Genomic DNA, 19,172 nt, shown 5'->3' on the forward strand with positions numbered 1-19,172 from the left:
TCCTTTTCCTTCCTTCAAACATCAAATTCCACCTTCTATACTGCCTCAAAAAAAAACTGGGGGGATTTTTTTCTTTTCCTTTTTAAAAGATAAATCATAACATTTGTGCTTAGAGTTGCTAAACATGACTTATGTAATATAAAGTTTCTAGTTTTATTGTCATTAACAGGTAGAATTCAAACAATGAATGCAATTGATTTGTGACTAAGTTTTAACATACAGGTGGCTCAAAATTATTCATACTCCTGGCAGACTTAGGTTTACAGTACCTTTTGATTTTAAAAACAATAAGTTGCTTTCTGTGGCTGAAAAGATACTTGCAAATGAAAAAAATACTGAATGAATTTACAAGGAAAACTAGCAAAAGGAGTTTAGAGAGAAAGCTTCAAAGTCAAGACAAATCCTCCGGAGAACGACAGAAAACACCAGGAAGCAGCTCATTAAAAATTGTCATGATGTTCGCTTAACCCTTGTGCGTGCAAGGACTGAGGCAAACGTAGAGGACTATGGTAAATGATACAAGTTTTGCGTGTGTGGGGTCGGTCGGATCCCATTTCTACATACAAGGGTTAAACTTTGCCGAAAAAACCAATAAAAAGTCAGAACAGTATTTCTTCCTTCAGTTTCAAAAGGGCAGGAAGAAAACAAGATGGAGGGGTGGTTTGAGACTGACACGTGACCCGAAGAAGAACGCAACGTCTGTTCAGCTCCATGGAAGCTGTGTGCTGCTTCAGACTGGAATGAATCCCAACAGCCTCGGTCTCCAGTGTTTACTGTGACAGAAGATGGAAACAGCTAAAAGAATTCAGAAGTGGACGCTCGCAGCCAGATATAAAAAGTTGACAACATCAGACTGTGCTGTATAAAAACTTTTTATAGAGTCTTTCAACGTGAAGAAAAAAAACACTTCACAAATCACATTCAACCTTCCATAAAAGAACAATCTGCGAAAACAAACTGGTGAAGAAAATTTCCAATGGAAATTCAATCAACTTGCATTTCTACTGTCTACCACTGGCAGAAGCCAGGAGAGCTTGATGTTTTCACTGGTTATCTATCTCATGTAAAACTTTCACGGTATGGTGACGTTTTAACATATATGTAAAAGAACAATTTCTTAAATAAAAGTTACATACTGCCACTTTAACCGTTTCTATACGTTTAAACATGTGTCAAAGCCACATATGTGTAGCACAAAATGAAGAACATTCAATGAATTGCAAATTAAATTTGAAAGCTTTTTACTTTAAGTTAAGTTTGTCCAGAGTACATGCGTACAAAGAAAGTGTCATTATCAAATCAACAAGTTTGACAGGAATCGTATTAAATGTTGATGTTTTGACTGACTCTGTTTAACCAATTCCTTATAATAAAGTACTTAAAGTCACTTTAAGTACTTTAAACATGCAAACATAAATCCTGTAAGAAAATTTTCCCAGAAGTAATTATACAGCTGATATATTTAAAATGCACCATTTTCTCTGTTGAATGATATTTGTTTGGTTCTTTTGGCAGATGGTCTACATCGTGGGAATAAAAGTCCTTTTCCTTGTTTGATTTGTCTTGCGTGTTTTTCCTGTTGATGGAAGCTGTTTGGATGTTTCTGAGTCAAACTGGCATAAAACACAAAACACTGTGAACAAGAATGAACATTCTCAGTCCCTCATACACACACACCACCCACCCACACACACACACACACACACACACACACACACACACACACACACGCGCGCGCGCGCGCACACACACGCACGCACATTTTATGTTTTTCTAACTTCAAAGGACTTTGCAGTGACTTCCATTCATTTTTCATTCATCTCTACAGCCTAACTGCCTGACTCTGACCCTTACCCCAAACTGAACCATTATCAGTACATGCTTGACTCTAAACCTAACATAAACTCAATTCACATCATGAAAATCCTAAACATAACCCCCAAAACTAAAACTTCTTGTTATGCAGATTGGGGTTTTGGGGCCCATAAGTAGCAATAGGTCCTCACAACGTAATATTTGTTGGAAAAATGAGCCTTATGATCTAAGAAATGCTGAAACACACTCATTGTTACCTTCACAGCTCTTCTTGTCAGGAGCCAGTTCGTAGCCAGGGTCACAGGCACACTTGAAGCTGCCAAGAGTGTTTACACACCTCTGCTCGCATCCACCATTGTCTGGCTTGGCACACTCATCTTCCTCTGGAACACACGAGTCAAAATTCATGTGAAAAGCCTTGGAGAGAAAAGCCACATGGGAAAAAAACAACTAACAGGTACGGCGAGACAAGAAGTTTCACTGTAAATTCATTAAATACAGCAAGACTGGTGGCATTAGGGTGACTGAAAGAGGAAAGAGGACAATAAATAAATCCATGAAAAAAAATTGAAGAGAAAAACACTCACTGACCGCCTTTATTGAGCTCCCTCACCTTTGAAGAAGTTGGCAGCGAAGCCAGCCTTGTTCACCGTCCCGTCAGAGACAAACTTCATCCACAGAGTGTGAGAGGTGGAGCGAATGTCTTCAGGTTTGTCGTAGCCACAGAAACGGCCAATCAGCGGGCTCGTTTCAAGCGGGCCATCCCGAACCTCCAGGTAGTCGTAGGCGCAGCTGTCGTGCCTCTCGATCTACACAAACACAGTCACACACACACGCGTGCCCCCACGCACGCACACACACACACACACACGCACACACGCGCACACGCACACACGCACACACCCACACACACACACGTGTTCAGTGAGACTCTTGGAGTGTCACAGTCATCATCAGTGCGCCATTTATTAGCTGATATGGCTCAAACTTTCTACCTTATTTGCTTTATATAGATTAATCATTGCTGTGAAATGGAAAAAAATACTTGCAGTTTTTATGATTGGAAGGGAGAAAAATCAAGGAGTTTCTGTAATAACTGCTGAGAGCATTTATGTAAAATGACCAACTGAAGTAAAAGGCTCCACATAATTACTCCACGGCAGAGATGCACAGTTAGCCCAATCCTGACAGCAAATAACAATCTGTAGTTTTCTACACCTATAAGGAGTGAAGTGTAACACACTGCGTCACAGTTTGACACTGCGTCACTCGTTATGCTGCAGGTGTCCTCAGGATGTCTCAGAAAGTCAAAGCATCTTTTCTAGCCAAGTTTTCCGACTTTTCTTTTCAATGTTAAATTCAATTTTCACATTACTAGCTGCATTTCCACTATTCATACAATTGCGCAAATTGAAATGATGAAGATACATTTACTTAATGGAAACATGCTAATTTTGAAAAAGCTCATTTTTTTCAATAAACAGCTTTGGCATTAAGATAAGATGGGTCTTCAGTTGTATTGAAATTGATGTATTTCACAAAACTGCAATGGTAACACTTCTTTCACATTGCAAGTGATCAACAGCCAGATGTTGCTACTGGAGAAAACAACAAAGAAGACAACAGGAAGTGGTGGTAGAAAGATGATGGTTTTGTTTTTGTTTTTTCCAGACAATGTGCAGCTGGTCCCACCAGAGCTCTCCCAGCATCACAGTTCATAAAAAGTTGTGCCATTCCAACATATTGAAGCCATAACTCTTCTGTAAAATCTCCAATTACAGTTTTCCCAAAGCACCACATACAAGGCGGGGCTTGTCGCTCCAACGCCTGAATAAGACATCAGTGTTTCCTCTCATGGATGATAGATGATGAGCACCAGCACCATGACTGAGTTATGATATGTATCATGTAACTGTGATTTTTAATGACTTATCGTGTGACTTAGCTTATTAACGTGATTTTGATTTTATTTCTTATTTAATGGAAGCACCGCAATATCCAAATCGTGTTTTTTCAACATTACCAAAACATAGACAAAGATTTGCACACATTTGTAATGGAAACCGCTACTGACACAATCAGGACTTTACAAGTGGATCTTCCCTAAAGTCAACAAGTGTGGGAGGGGCTTGTTTCAAACTAAATATGTCTACAGGAAAGTCAGGACTGCACAGCTAATTCCTATGTGATGCACTGATGAACACTTGTGGACACAAATTTCTCCCTGAACATTTGTCCATACAATTATCAAAAGTGGTTGAAACAAGGACTAGGTTTTCACATTTTAATGAAGAAAGAACACCGACTTTTACACAGTCACAGCTGCTGTTTGTAAAGCAGAGGAAGTAATTGATGCAACAGCAGCATACAGCAACAAACATGGAGAGAATAATCTGAACTATGGGATTTAACCCCAGATTCACACACATCATCCACTGGAACCTTTACTACCTTTCTAGCAACAATACGAGCGTGAAATTTGACCCAGACTTTCCCAACTCATGCACACAGTGACACGCACACACACTTGGAAACACACAAATACACACACACCCACACACAGAGACAGAGAGAGTGGGTCACCTCGAAGGCCTGGAAGCTAAGTCCAACATTGTATCCCTCCGACACAGTGATCCTCCACACGCACTCTTTGGAGGGCCTGTAGTCATCAGGGTAGTTGGGAGACTGAATTTGCCCAGAGTCCTTGGTAATTTCCCCTCCACAGATGGCTGAACAGAAAAACAGAATCACAGCAGGCAGAGACGGACAGGATGAGTTAGCATCAACCGTTGCTGATCGCAGAGACCTGAAACATTCTCTCTGCACCATGAGTAATGGAGCTAATCTCAAAAACCAGGCATGTTTAATCATCAAACATAAGATTATGCTGCATACGAATGCATATGCATGTTAACCAGCAATTTGTCCGGGTGATTTATTAATTTATAGGAGCTGCTACCTTCATAAACAGCAGCAAAGCCTTTGCCCACCCAATTGCTGCTGCTGCGAAACTCGATCCACATCCTGCTGTCGGCTGAGATCAAGACATCAGGGATTTTGTCTCCACAAAACCTGCCTGAGAATCACAAATAGAAAATAAAAATCAATAAAATCACTTTAAGAACTGATTATAAGAAGTTTTTCCCTTATAAGCCCATCCATCCATCCATCCATCCATTTTCTGTACACCCTTGTCCCTTGGTGGGGTAGGGRGGGTTGCTGGTGCCTATCTCCGGCTGACGTTCCGGGCGAGAGGCGGGGTCACCCTGGACAGGTCGCCAGTCTGTCGCAGGGCAACACAGAGATACACAGGACAAACAACCATGCACACACACTCACACCTAGGGAGAATTTAGACAGACCAATTAACCTGACAGTCATGTTGTTGGACTGTGGGAGGAAACCGGAGTACCTGGAGAAAACCCACGCATGCACAGGGAGAACATGCGGGCTCCATGCAGGGGGACCCGGGCCGGGAGTCAAACCCAGAACCTTCTTGCTGCAAGGCAACAGCTCTACCAACTGCGCCACTGTGCAGCCCCCTTATAAGCCCAATTTAACTTAAATTATCTTTGCCCTGCCAGGCCAATAACTAAAAAAATTCAAAACATTTTCTCCTGGACATGTCCCTTCATCCAACAGTGTGTTATCAGTTCTACCTTCTTTTCTGCTCTGTATCTACCTCAATAACTTCCTTTTTGCCAATCCCTATGACATTTTTCAACTTTCAATTTCTTTATCAAAATTATTTAATTTTATTTCTTTCAGCATCCTTCATGAAGTAAAAATGTGGAAAATCTTGACAATGATATGTTTTCGTATATGTCTGCTGATTCATATTGGTTTATGCTGTGATGTGCAGCCACTTCATATGTTCCATGAACTGCCTGTAAGGAAGTAATCATTATTAGACAGTCCTTATGCTCAAAACAAATCGGATCTATTTTGTCCTCTGATCCAGCGGAAAACCAAGTCAAATGATGTACGCAGCAAATGAAACACGTTAAGGTCGCAGATCCCTCACGATTCCCTACAACTTGGTCTCTGACTCTCTGACCAAGATGGACCTGAGGTCTACTTAGGTCGGAGCAACACAGCAGTTTGCTGAGACAGGAAGTGAGCCACAGTGGCAAAGTAAAACATATCCGCTTTGGGGGGAAATATAAACTAAATAAACCCTGTACTCACCAAAAAAGTAGGGTATTTACTATGGTAGGACCTCAAAAGTCAAACAGCTTTAGAGGGACAGTATTATGAAAAATGTACTTTTTTTTAATCTTTATAGTGTTATAATATTATCCCCGCATCAAAAGCATACCTGTAGTGTTACTTTGATTCTTTCATTCATGTTTGAGAAATCCTTTAATCTCCCGAGGCAACCATTCAGCTGTGCAAAACACCTGGGGAGAAGCTCCAAGCTTAGGAGCTTATAGCTCACTGAGCGGCCCTCCCTGTGACTCCTGCTCCCCCTCCCCCCTCAGCTCCTTCAGACTAGCCAGCTCCAATTAGCAAACACCTGGTGGAACTGTACATCAGCTGAGCTACATCTCAGTGCAACGGTGGTAGAAACTGGTGGTATATCTCCAGAAAATACATCATACTGTCCCTTTAAGCAGTTTACACTGGCAAGGATTTCTGGTACACACTCTCACATGAATACTTGATCTTGCTAGTCGGGTGTTGCATTGACAAACAGTCGAGTTGGAGCCTGTGTGTTGTTTACCTGTGTGTTGTTTAGTTTCTGATCAAAACCTAAAAAGTCAGATGAAAGCGCTGTGTTTTGGGCTGTAAAGTCGTTTCTTCGGGAGCTGAGACAAATTTCATTACATCTGGAAGAAAATGGCTCCAGTTTCTCTCTCTTTCTCACAGGTCTTACCGAGCAGTGGAGCCTTCCTCCAGTATCCGTCCCGGACCTCGATGTAATCATACCAGCACAGACTGCTTTTATACAGGTCCATGGTAGTGAAGTTGAGAACAATCTGGAGGATCAAATGAAAGCTCCTTTAGTTACTGTAGACATTGGGATCAGTGACGGAGCAGTGAAAGAAGACAGCATCAATCTGTCATCACGCTCTAATTTTTACTGTGTTTTGGTGTGTGTGTGCGTGTGTGTGCACCTTTTCTCCAGGAGTGACAGATATTCTCCAGACACAGTGAGTGTATGAGGGGTATCCGTTGGGGTAACCAGGTGAGGAGAAATTACCGGTTGATTCCTGAAGGGTTTCTCCACAAGCTGCAACACACCCAGAAGGAAGCTGAGCGTCAGCGGCTGGGTTGTTTGTGTTCTGAATTCAACATTCCTCTGTAAAACGGTAATCTACTGGATGTGAACACATACTATATGCGTCTTGTAATTTGTCACTCTGTGGACATCTGACAAATGTAAAACAGCTGAGTCGGGCATTCTGGGCAAATGATCTGACCATTGTTGGTTTTCATTCGGAGCATAACGCTGCTGCTGTCTCTCAAAAGGAAGTTAGCCAAACGTGCCCCTCCTGTCCCATCATGCATGCTGTCTTTTTCCCCCACAATGCCCTGGGGCTCAGTTCATCTGTCAATGCATATGGTAGTGCCCTAGTATGACCTTAAGAGGTTCAAGTTGTATCTGTTTCCAGCTGGGATACATTAATACATTCTCAGTATCATATCGATTTATAGCTTCCACTGAGACACACTTGTTTGAACTTGCTATTTATGGGCGACATAATATTCAAGCAGAGGAGAAATCAACACAGAAAGCACCAATTCATTCACAAAACGCAATAAAGATGCAACTTATCATTTAATACTGCATCATTAGCTGCATTCCTATTACAAATGTGCGCAAAACTGTCAATATTCCGCTAATGTAAAAAAAAACAAAAAACACTATCTCGCAATATATAGCGTTTCAATTAAATAAGAAACACAAGTAAAATCACATGTGAATAAGTTTATTCCCATGACAAGTTGTTAAAAATCATGCTGTGACATCATCCTCCAACTATTTCCTGTTATCGTCTTCTTTGTGGTTTTCGCCAGTGGCAACATGTTGGTCATGTGACTCATGTGATGTGAAAAAATGTGTTTCCAATTGCAGTTTTACGAAATAAACCGATTTCAATATGGTCAATAAAAAAAAAAAAAACACGTCATCCCAGCGCCAAAACTTTTCTATCTACAAACAGAATTATTTTTTTTCCGAAATTGCAGTGTTTCCATTGAGCAAATTGATTTTCTAAATGTCAAGTTGTGCATTTATATGGTAAATGAAAGCACAGCTATTGTTTATAAAGTGTGTGTATGTGTGCGTGTGTGTGTGTGTACTACTAGGTTTCTATATCCTTGTGGAAACCTATTTCTGTCTATAATGTGGGGTTGTGGGGACCACTGCTCCTTGTGGGAACATTTTATTGTTCCTTATGACAGGAAATGCTATTTTTGGGTTAGGGGTTAGGTATGTGATGGTTAGGGATCGGATTAGGGTGAAGGTAAGGGGTGGGCTGTAGAAAATGAATATAAGTTAATGTAAAGTCTCCACAAGACACGAAAACATGACTGCGTGTGTGGGTGTGTGTGGGCTGAGAGATTTGGTACCATTTACAAACAGCATTTACAGCGTTGCACCCCGACTCAGTGAGCAGCTCCAGATCATGTCAGGAACTCCTCACAAGGGAGCAGAATGATGCCAGATCTGTACGGGTGTGCTCAAGAACTGAATGTATGAATAAGCCTGCGTGCATGCGTGCATGTGTGTGTGTGTGTGTGTGTGTGTGTGTGTGTGCGTGTGCGTGTGTGTGTGTGTGTGCGTGTGCGTGTGTGTGTGTGTGTGTGTGCGTGTGTGTGTGCGTGTTAGAGACGTGTGAAGACGAATTGGAAAGGTCATGTGGAAAAACAGATTGCTACATTCCACCTCTGTGCCTCAGAGACAGGAGAATTTTGAGTTAAAGGTGCAACAGATTAATAAGTGCCATTATCTTTTGCTTCCTAGCTGAAAACGATAAACATGTTCATAAACCCAAACACGCAGTAACATCATAATTGCATCAATACCTGGACATCTATACAGCTTCCTTGCCTGTGCGATGTCTCCCTTGCTGAGCCTGGTTCTCTGGCCGATAGCTGGCCGGACGCCGTTCTCGTCCCTGGACGGAAGTATTGTGTCGAGGAACATCCCACTGCAGGGAAGAAAGCGAACGTTCGGTTTTCCACCACAGAACATAAATGTGTCATCAGGACGGTAAAATGCAAGATGTTCTGGTCAAAATAAATCCTCTAATTTCAGGAACTGGGAACATTTATTGGAATTCATATCAGTGCAGCAAGCAGCACTTCGTTCGACTCTAACTTCAACAGCACACTGCTTTTGCAGGGAATTAAATCATATACAGCCCAGAATTATTCATACTACTGGCCCATTTAGATTTCAAAATTTTATATATATATATTTTTTTATTTCCAATAGGAAATGAAACATACAATTTTAAAAGATAATAAAACAACAAAGTTTTGGGGATAAATATTTTTAAGGATTTAATTTACATTTTAGCAAAACATGGCATTTCTACACAAAAAAAACAATTTAATCTGCAGCATGTAGCTTTTACAAAAAAATGCTTTTTACATATTTATTCAAATTATCATTTTGCTGTGGCAATGGCAGTTTTAACAAATATGAAAAAAAAAGGTTTTTGTGAACATTACATACTGCTGCAAAAACAAACCATGGAGCTGCCAAGACGCTGGAGCTGTTACCGTGAGAAGGTGTTCCTGGCATAGTGCATGATGCTGTCAAAGTCGTACGCTTCTCCAAGAGAGTTCACCTCCCCTGGCTCCATCTTCAAGAAATTATATTCCTGACCTGCACACACACAGATACATTTTCACCAAACAGAGCTGATACTCGATTGTCAAATCGTAGAAATATTAGATCAAAGTTAATTACATTATCATTTAAAATACTTTTATCACAGCTAACCTCCAATAATGATCCAGTTTAAGTGAAGTGTTTTAATGTGGTTTTTCTGATATGATGCAAAAATTGGTTTAGGACAACCTCTGAATCACAGTTTTTAAGGTCGGGACAAGTTGACATACAGATGCTTCTAAACACACAGGATGAACCAGTGATGTGTCTGTACATTACACGGCCTTTAAACTGGCAGATAATTTGCCAAGTCATTTGTAAGAGTGAAATATGAGTTTTCCTGTCCTAATTGTAAACGTCAATGCAGAGGCAGATCTAAAATAGCTCTTTGCATCATGTGTATGTATTTAACAAAGATTTCTGCCTTATTTATGATATTTATTACGACACAATTAAGTTGCACATAGGACAAACACGTTTTTATTCACCAGATTATCTGTTACGCAGGTTACGATGGAAAAATACCATCTGCTAAAAGTTGACAAAAATGGAAAAACAGAAAAGGCAAGGCAAAAAGAGGTCAAGGATGTTAAAGTACGCTGAAAAATTTAGTCATTTCTTACAGCTAGTTTTATTAGTTTTGCTCAAGCTGTAATTGATTTGATTCATTCTGAAATTTGGAGCTAAGTTTTTTTTTTCAGGTACAGCTCCATGTTGCTTTCATTGAGGTACACCTGACATCTGCAAATAATTATTCTGTTAAAATAAATTGTCTACTTTGCCTTTAAAATTGTGAAGTTGCTGTTTGAAAAACAGAATTAAATCATTTGATTGTCAACAAATGCTTGTCTGTCAGAGGCTGATAAACCAGAGTGCACCAATTGCAGTTTTCTGGCCTGACCTGCCGATTCTGATTTTGGCCGATTCTGACTTTATTGTGTCTTAAATGTTGCTAAATATGGTAAGAAAGTCTGTGAGTTGGCAACAGTGGTGATGTGACTATTGTTAACTGCAAACGACCAGTCGGTCAAACCTCTCTCACAGCAAAGCAAAAGAGGACAATTGGCTTAAGAATTTAAAAAAGCCAATTGATTTTTAGACCTTTGAGAGATAAATAAGGTTGGCGGATAAGAATCGGCTTCACATTTAAGCATCAAGTGATCACCAATCTCCCAAAATTAGGGAAATTGGGGGGAATTTATAAGCTGGTCGATTTATTGGTGCATTCCTAATGATAAACAAAACAAAAAAATAAACTAAACTCTGCAGAGAAGCTGCATCAGTATTATGTGTAGGTGAGGAACTCAGAGCATGAGAAGGGTGGAGGGCGGTGGGATTAAAGTGGTGATGCTTCTAAATAAATCTGCTGACCAGTAATTTGAAGCTGTCTGGCTGTGTGACAGAGCAGAGGTGTGTTTGTGGAAATGTGACAGACGGTCGTCTCGGGGCCTTCACAGTCATTAGGAGATCCATTCACACCTCCTGCTGGAACCCAGGCGTGAGCACGAACCCGAGGCAAGCCGTGCCTGCCTCCTGTGACCGCTGGGGTTGCCTATAAATAGGCGGCACCCTGAGCGGCCCTGAGACGTTAGTGTCTCTGCGGTAATGAGTCTCACCCGGCTGGATGTTATCCCGGATTATGGTCACATGATCGTCACGGTCGGGCCGAGTGTGTTCGTGCCAGAAGCCGATGACATGGCCCAGCTCATGAACCACAATGCCGAACTTGTCGCAGTTCTTCCCTATCGAGATGGCCTGGGGTCCGTTGCCACGACGACCCACGTAGGAACAACACCTGTGATGGATTGGTATGAAGTTCACAGCAAGGAGGCATTTAAACACAGGTTTAGTAGTGAGGGGTTTGGGGGGATAAAATGCAGTTAGTCAACAGTGAACTCATAAACACAGTGGAAAGCTCATATTTAATCATATTAATACCATAAAACTGCAGTTTTCTAAGCTTACATGAATAATCACTTGTACACTGAACAGAGAACCTGATTCATTTTTTTTCCCTGATTATTGCGGTCATCGGTGCCAGGCTAACAAATCTGATTAAAGTTATCCAGTGAGCTGATTGCATGGTGAGGATCAGGAGCCAGGTTGCAACACAAACACGAATAGATAACGTAGAAAAATAGATACACAATATTTACCAGTGGAGCTAAATAGATTAAAATTTAAACTATAAGAATTAGGATGAGGCTTTGGTAGTTCTCTCACAAACATCAATACTCCATATGGTACACAGAGCTGGATGTCCTGCTTTCCAGCAGTCTGCTCACCATTTTTCTTTTTTTTTTTGATACAATCAACCCTAATATCCTCAGTCACTGTAAAGAATCACGACTCACAACATCCAGTGAGTGAAGTGTCACTGCTGTCCAAACACACTCTGACCCCACCATGCTGCCACTCGACAGAACAATGCACTTCTGCCGAGTCGGAACAAAAGAACTGCCCGAACATACAAACACTTAAAACCGAGTCCCGTGATTGGTGGGATGGGGAAACAGGAGCAGGACAGGAAGGAAAGCAAAGCCATTGTTGAGTGACCATATCGTCTCTCACTGTGACAAGGTCACTAGTGAACCCTAGAAACACACATACACACACACGCACACGCACACACACACACACACACACACACACACACACGCATGCACACACACACACACACCACACGCACACACGCACACACCCACACACACACGCACAGAGCCAAGCACACTATCCAAGACATACAAAGACGTCTTCCAGTCTTACCCGCAGGGTCTGTAGGTGAAGACGATGTAGCTTTCCTCATCCGTCTTTTCAATGAAAGTTACACATGTCTGTTTCTCCCAGTGACGCATGGCCTGCTTGAACATGGCCCTCTGACTACCTAAAACACACACATTTTACATCCTACCTTTACACAATTAAGTGTGCATTAACGCGGCTGCGTGGCGAGGGTTGAGCGGCTGAGCGGAGTTGTTACCAGTGAAGTTTCCTCCGATGACGTAGGGGATAACTCCCCCAGGCCAGATCCTTTCAGCTCGGGATGTGGCCGCTCGAGGAACACGGCTCTTCGCTGCCTCACTAGGACTCCCACCTTTCCAGGTTTGGCTTTTTGAACTACCAGCTCCCTTGCTTTCATTCCTCGGGATGTAGTCTAATTTAGAGTGAAGTGAGAAAAGCCATTATATTATTTTTACATATTATTAAATATTACAGTTCTAGAGTTTTTCCACCAGGACATTTTGTAGCACAATCAAGTAACCATGTCACTTCTAGTTATAAAAATGATTCATATATGTGACTTAAAAGAAAACTGACTTTGTAATTTAAGGCCTTGAAGATGGGCGTCTGTCTCTTTAAGAAACGCTTGCTCTTTCTGAAACTCCACCTCCAGGAAGTCATAACAACATGGCTTCTCTATTAACCCTTTAACAATGTTTTTACCAGCATTTCGTAGAGAAGTAGCTCCTACAATGAGCTCAGAAGATGGGCAGTTTTACCAGGTGTTTACTAATTGGTGCAGGCTAGCTGAAAGGACAGGCATTACTTATGATGTTAGAACAGATGTCGCTGCCCATCCAAATCTGGTTTATCATTTTACAATGAAAAACATGTCAGACAGTTTCCAGTTTTATGGATTAAAGGCACAAAAGAAAAAAAGACATGTATCCCTCGCTAAAATAAGAGTCAATGTCAGGGTGAATTTCATGTTGCATACCAAAGCCAAATCTGCGTATTCTCTCCAGCAGAAGGTATAACGATCCTCTCTTCACATCTTCATGTTCCCCAAGGCCTCCTGATTATGAAGACATGCAAAACACATAACATAAACTTATATTTGTCTACTTTTATGCTTCTATGCGGCAGCTTCTGAACAAATCTGAAAATGTGTGAAAAGAGAGTGAGTCAGCTTTGAAAGAAGGCACTCACCTGAAGTGTGTCCCTGTCGGGAGTGTGAACGCCCATGTGTGTGTTGTTTGAGGTCTATCGTTCTGTCGATATGAAACATCTGCAGATCCTCCTCATCCAAGGCGATGTCGCCCCAAAATACAGCTGAAAGCAAGTAGAAGAAAATGCTGAACATACGCGTCAACATCAAAAACAGAACTGGTGGTGTGACTGTAAAACCTGCCATATTTCATATCGGTCGATAATGATAATTATTGATTAGTTTTTTGTTTTAAATATACAAAATACTGCCAAACTTGTGATGTGACCATTTCTGTTTTAAGTTGTTATTATTTTCTCCTCTCCCTCCACGCCATTGTTTTTTTTTTTATCAGTTATAAAAAAAACGGTGAAACTTGAAACTGAAACTGAAACTGAAACTGCGCGATTACTCAATATGTTGTTGCTAAGTAACCAAAGAGTGAGTGAGTTAGTGGATGCCACTGAGCTTGCTTAGCTCGCCATGAGAGTTTGAGTATCTAAAGCCTTTCCTCTGTCTACATGTCCCAGAATGCTGTGCGGTTCAGGAGTTCAGTGAATTTATTGAAAATTCTATGAGACCTATTTTATATATATATGTATGTTATTGATTTGTTATCCTGCCCTAATAAAAACCTAAGATGTCAAACTTTAGCAAAGATGAAAGCCAAAGATTAAAAGTGAGTGTTTAAAAGTGCTTTGAATTCTCACATGAATTCATATCATAATATTTATTCCAATGGCCTTAATACAATGGCAATAAATGTTTTTAAAGAGTCACTTGTTTTTGATGAAGTTCATTTGAAAAGAGACTGTTTCGGAAATATGAAATGACTTCAACTACTGCTATTAGTATTTGTTTCCTACTTCTATTTTTCTTAGAAATCATATTATTACTAAGATACTTCATCAGTTCATTTTCTCTGACCACTTGTCCTTGCCAGGCCGCAGAGAGTCGGTGCTGATTTCTGCCGGTCAACAAAGAGCCACAGCCATCTTTTGTTTTATCAAGTGCCTATTGCAAACAAACTATAGTTATTTAGTTGAAAGTCAACTATGTCACTGAAAAGAAGCTGACTCACTTAAAACCTGCTTGTAATAATAGCCAACACGTGAATATCTGAGAATGGATTAAGATCTGCCTGGCCTTAAGACTCTTAAGGTTGTTCAGGCTTGGATTTATTCGATCTGACCTAGACTGACCTACTAACACTTATTGTGAGAAGGTCTAAATTCCTTTGATTAGGTTAATACAATGTGCCTCAGTTCACAGGGATATAGGATACAGAAACTGTCCCACATAAGAGAAAGCAGTCCACACGACTCCTGGAGTAAACACTTTTTAAAAGGATCTGTGTTGGCCAAACTGCTGCCTTCCAAAAAATATACATAAACATGACCGCCTGATGGAAAACAAGCTAATACTCATGTTCACAGATGACATGCAGAGGTGGGTACAGACATAAAAAAATTATACGCAGGCCTGACTGACTTTATTCAAGTAAAAGTAGAAAAAAGTCATCACCCAGTTTAAAATCTCCAAAAACTGCCTCCAGAAATGACAGCGGCTGACTATTTCATTACTTCAAGCACATATAACCCAATATTTATTTATTCATTTATTTCAAATATGATAGTAGTATAAAATTGTGAACAAGAACAAGGAATGCAAAAAACATATTTTTGTATCACAATAATCTTAACATGCTCAAAAAGGAGTAGGAAGAAGTAAGAAACTTATGAACTCCTTCCATATAAACTAATACAATATTTTCAAATGGGCCCTCATTAATAAATCAAATCAAAAATAAAAATAAGGTTAATTAATTTTCCATTTTATCTGGGTTTACATATGTTTAAGTATATACATCCATACTCACACACAATATGCAACCATCTTAACACTACTAGCTAAAATCTATAGTATTTATATCCTATCTTAGGGGTTCAGCCAATCAGCTTAGAGGAGCATAAATGGTTCCAGCCAATGGCGTGTGAAGTAGCAGTGTGCTTATGTATTACAGATTCTCCAGCTGAATTTTCTATTGAATAATTTAGATTGAAAATTGAAAATGTATTTTTCAGAGAATGTGAGAGAGAGCAAGACATTCAGCAGACAACAGGAAGGCTGAACAGCAAAGTTGCTCTATTTCACCCATTGATCAAGCTAGATTTAGAAGTGTTTGTACCCTTTTTGGAAATATCAGTTAAAGTTAAGAAAACAGGCAGAAAGAGAAGAGGGGAGATATGCAGCAAAGATCTGCAGCTGACCCACATGCTGAACCATTTATATTTTCACTCTTAAAGAAAAAAATGCCATAAATTCACGTTTCTTTCCTGTCTATTGAATTATTTGATGTTTTTTCTTCCAGGTCTGAAAAGAAACAGTGTTTCAGGCATACTTTACACATTCAGAATATTCAGCTCTTAATAAAATGACTTTCTGATTAGATTTTTGTTAGATTTTTTATTTATCTTTTTGCTACAGTAAATGATTTATGTTGGTCCTCTCATTTTGAATTGTACCAGAGGTCCTGTGTGGTGAATGTCTGAGGTGAAGTGAATAAATATGCTGCCACCATCTGATTTCAGTTCTAATTTCTAATCATAATAAATTCTATAAAACCCTACAAACTAAAACTAATTGACTTCAAAATGAGGCGCTCCATTTTTTGGCCACTGCCTGTGACTGTAATGATGTCTTGAAGTCCAGCAACTTGCTGACTTTCAGAAACCTTGTCATGCAGCAGCATGGGGTCTCACTTTAAACTTTCTTATGCACATTGAGAAACTTGTGTTTCACATCAGCTGGAGCTTAGACCAGCTTAGCCAGTTGCACTGCTTACTTACACACCACACAAAAATGCACACACTGAGCCACCAGGTCGGTGGTCTTACAGTGGTCTGACATCAGGTCATGTGTAGGACTTTTCCGGAAAGCTGCTCTCATTAATGACCCATAAAAACTTCCATCCTGCCTTCCTAATTCTCTCTACCTGTTCCCCGTCTCCGCAATCTGCTTCTGACATAACTTTGAATGTGAGCCACGCAGGCTTACTTACGTTCAAAGTTATAATTCACAGAATTAATTTCTCGCACAGGATGTGAACAGATTTCCTTAGAGCAGGATGTAGCTGAAGGAATCTTGGACTAATCAACAGTTTGTAACAACGGGTAAAGTGCAGGTTAATGCTATGCTCAATGGCCTTATCTTAACAGGTGTGAAAAATACATTTCCATTTTATTACAATTGCATAATTTTATGCTTAAAAATGGAATTCAGGGGAACATTACACCTGAGTTTTTACTCCATGGAAAAAAGTCCTGTGTTAAAAAAAAAAGATCTTAGAAAAATCTCAAGTGACACAGAGGCAAGGTTAAATCAGCCGCCTTTCAAACGACTGAACGAGGACCCTGTTCAGCTTGCTGCCACACACACCAAGGAGGATGATAAACTGAGGTGGGAAAAAATCACTGTTTGAGAACTTCAGCAAAAAGTGATGTTTTAGGGTCATTACAACCATTAAACTTCCTCTACATGCTAATTGTCAGGAAAAAGCCTTCTCAGTCCAGACATATGCTGAGTTTTTGTGAGGGTTTTTACTAGGAGTTGTGTGCCAATGTCAGAGGAGACTTTGAGTTTTTCAGTAACAAACACTCCAGGCAGGTCTGCTGTGTAGCGAAGGATAAATATCTAGAGAAGCATCTCATTCCCATTGTTAAGCATGGAGGAGGAGCTGTTGCTCTGTTTTTGGTTTGGGAGGGGGGATAATTAATTACAATGGGTAATTACTGGATAATGAGCTAAAACATGTGGAGGGAACAACACAGAAATGGCTCACAGGACACAAAATAAACCTTCTACCATGGTTATCTCAGGCCCCAGGCTTAAAGAACAACAGAGACCATCAGCAAGAGAAAAGAGATGAAAACGAGAGGATCCCTCTCTCTCTCTCTTTCTCTCTCTGTATGCTTCTTCTTAAAGAGACAGAGGCCCAATATAAGGCATTAAATTACAAAGTCAAATTTCTTTGGAGTCATGTTTGATACAGACAGCATTTTTGCTATAAATTGCAAAGTGGCCTGGAAAATGCACAGTACTGTCCCTGTGCCTTTCCTCTGAAGTCACATCCCACTGATGTCTTAGAGGCTGATGGTTTATAATGAATGAGAACTCCAGGAACCAAGAACAAATGTTGCATATGAAGCTTCAGAACTGCACATGTTTGACGGTTTCACCTTCCATTCACCACCATCAATAACCCACATTCTAAATCAAAAGTCCTAAAATCATTTACTATGGAATAAATATGTCACGTTAGACATTTTTATGGCAGATTTGAGATACAGCCATGCACCAAAAGGCTCACAAAGAGACATAAGTAATAGTTTAACTGCTTTGTGTTTTCACAGCTGTAACTTTGAGTCAGACAGTTCTATTCTCCCTTTATAGTCGTAAATAAACATTTTTTTTTTTAAACCTATCGAAAACACGGCAGCTTTTACTGTTAAGCCGCTTTCGCACTGCACGGAACGGTACGGTACGGTACGGTACGGAACGGAACGGATCCCAGCATGTTCGCATTACAACTTCCGACCGGTTCCACCCGGCCCCATGGAACCACAAGAACTGTGGTTCCAATCGGGCCGGCCAAGCGGTTCTGCTTAGAACCAGCAGCTGATTGGCCGCTGGTTGTTATAGAGTCAGACGTTGATTTTCCGTTGACAGCTGGCTCTCACTAAACTGTATTTTATTTTGTAAAGAGTGCTCTTTTCAATATGTTCATTATTAGTTTTAATTAGCAATGGATTTGTCTCAATATAGTGCAATCACCTGGTCTAATGATGAGGGTTTTTTTTCCTCCGCTTACTCGCTGATGAATGAGTACAGCCGGCCGCTACATCGAAACCATTGTTTAGTTTCAAAAATAATGACGTCCGGTACCGCTTCGATGGCCCTCAGTGTAATGCGAACACAACAGGGCTGGAACTGTTCCGTTCCATACCGTACCGTTCCATACCGTACCGTTCCATACCGTACCGTTCCGTGCAGTGCGAAAGCGGCTTTAGAGTACTGAATATGTTGAACATGGTCGTGGAGATACTGGTTCATGCATGAACTTATTAACCGGTTTAAAAGCCATAGAGCATGTTACTAGCACCTCTATAACTTTTAGGATTTTGTATTAATTTGACATTTTTTTGACACACTTCAGGAGAAGCTCATTTGGTGCTTGTGTCTGCACCTGCAGTACAAGTGGAAATAAATGCAGTTCATTTAGTCAAATAAACAACTCTTACCGAAGGATTTATGAAGACATAATTAATCCAAAATGAACCGACTTTATGCTGGAAGCTCTTCCACCTGTCCTGGCTTGGAAACAGCAGCCAGTGGAAGTTGCTCCAGGAAACAATCACAGCAGATCCATAAACCTTCTTCTACTGGCTCTGTTCAACTCTAAGAAGGATTTCTGCATTGGTGATCATGTTGGAATCAAATGACTTGATTTAGCACCTTGTAAGATCTGAGATTTGACAAATAGACTAATGGTTTATTGAACTATTATTTCGTATAAAAGTTAAT

At 40.4% G+C, this 19,172-nt stretch overlaps 1 protein-coding gene across 2 annotated transcripts in view; it reads right to left on the reverse strand.

Annotated features, from left to right (window-relative positions):
- tll1 (tolloid-like 1) overlaps positions 1 to 19,172 on the reverse strand; it is a 55,149-nt gene that overhangs the window by 15,798 nt on the left and 20,179 nt on the right. For both annotated transcript variants that reach the window (XM_008403067.2, XM_008403001.2), the window contains 13 exons: positions 13,592 to 13,714; positions 13,380 to 13,457; positions 12,642 to 12,815; positions 12,428 to 12,545; positions 11,278 to 11,456; positions 9,550 to 9,655; positions 8,848 to 8,972; positions 6,933 to 7,048; positions 6,692 to 6,794; positions 4,775 to 4,891; positions 4,399 to 4,544; positions 2,429 to 2,624; positions 2,073 to 2,198 (listed from right to left, as the gene is read on the reverse strand). In XM_008403067.2, the coding sequence (XP_008401289.1) occupies positions 2,073 to 2,198; positions 2,429 to 2,624; positions 4,399 to 4,544; positions 4,775 to 4,891; positions 6,692 to 6,794; positions 6,933 to 7,048; positions 8,848 to 8,972; positions 9,550 to 9,655; positions 11,278 to 11,456; positions 12,428 to 12,545; positions 12,642 to 12,815; positions 13,380 to 13,457; positions 13,592 to 13,714 (1,707 nt within the window). The remainder of the gene's footprint in view (positions 1 to 2,072; positions 2,199 to 2,428; positions 2,625 to 4,398; positions 4,545 to 4,774; positions 4,892 to 6,691; positions 6,795 to 6,932; positions 7,049 to 8,847; positions 8,973 to 9,549; positions 9,656 to 11,277; positions 11,457 to 12,427; positions 12,546 to 12,641; positions 12,816 to 13,379; positions 13,458 to 13,591; positions 13,715 to 19,172) is intronic.

This window comes from Poecilia reticulata, linkage group LG1, assembly GCF_000633615.1.
Source record: "Poecilia reticulata strain Guanapo linkage group LG1, Guppy_female_1.0+MT, whole genome shotgun sequence".
In the NCBI taxonomy this organism is placed as follows: domain Eukaryota; kingdom Metazoa; phylum Chordata; class Actinopteri; order Cyprinodontiformes; family Poeciliidae; genus Poecilia; species Poecilia reticulata.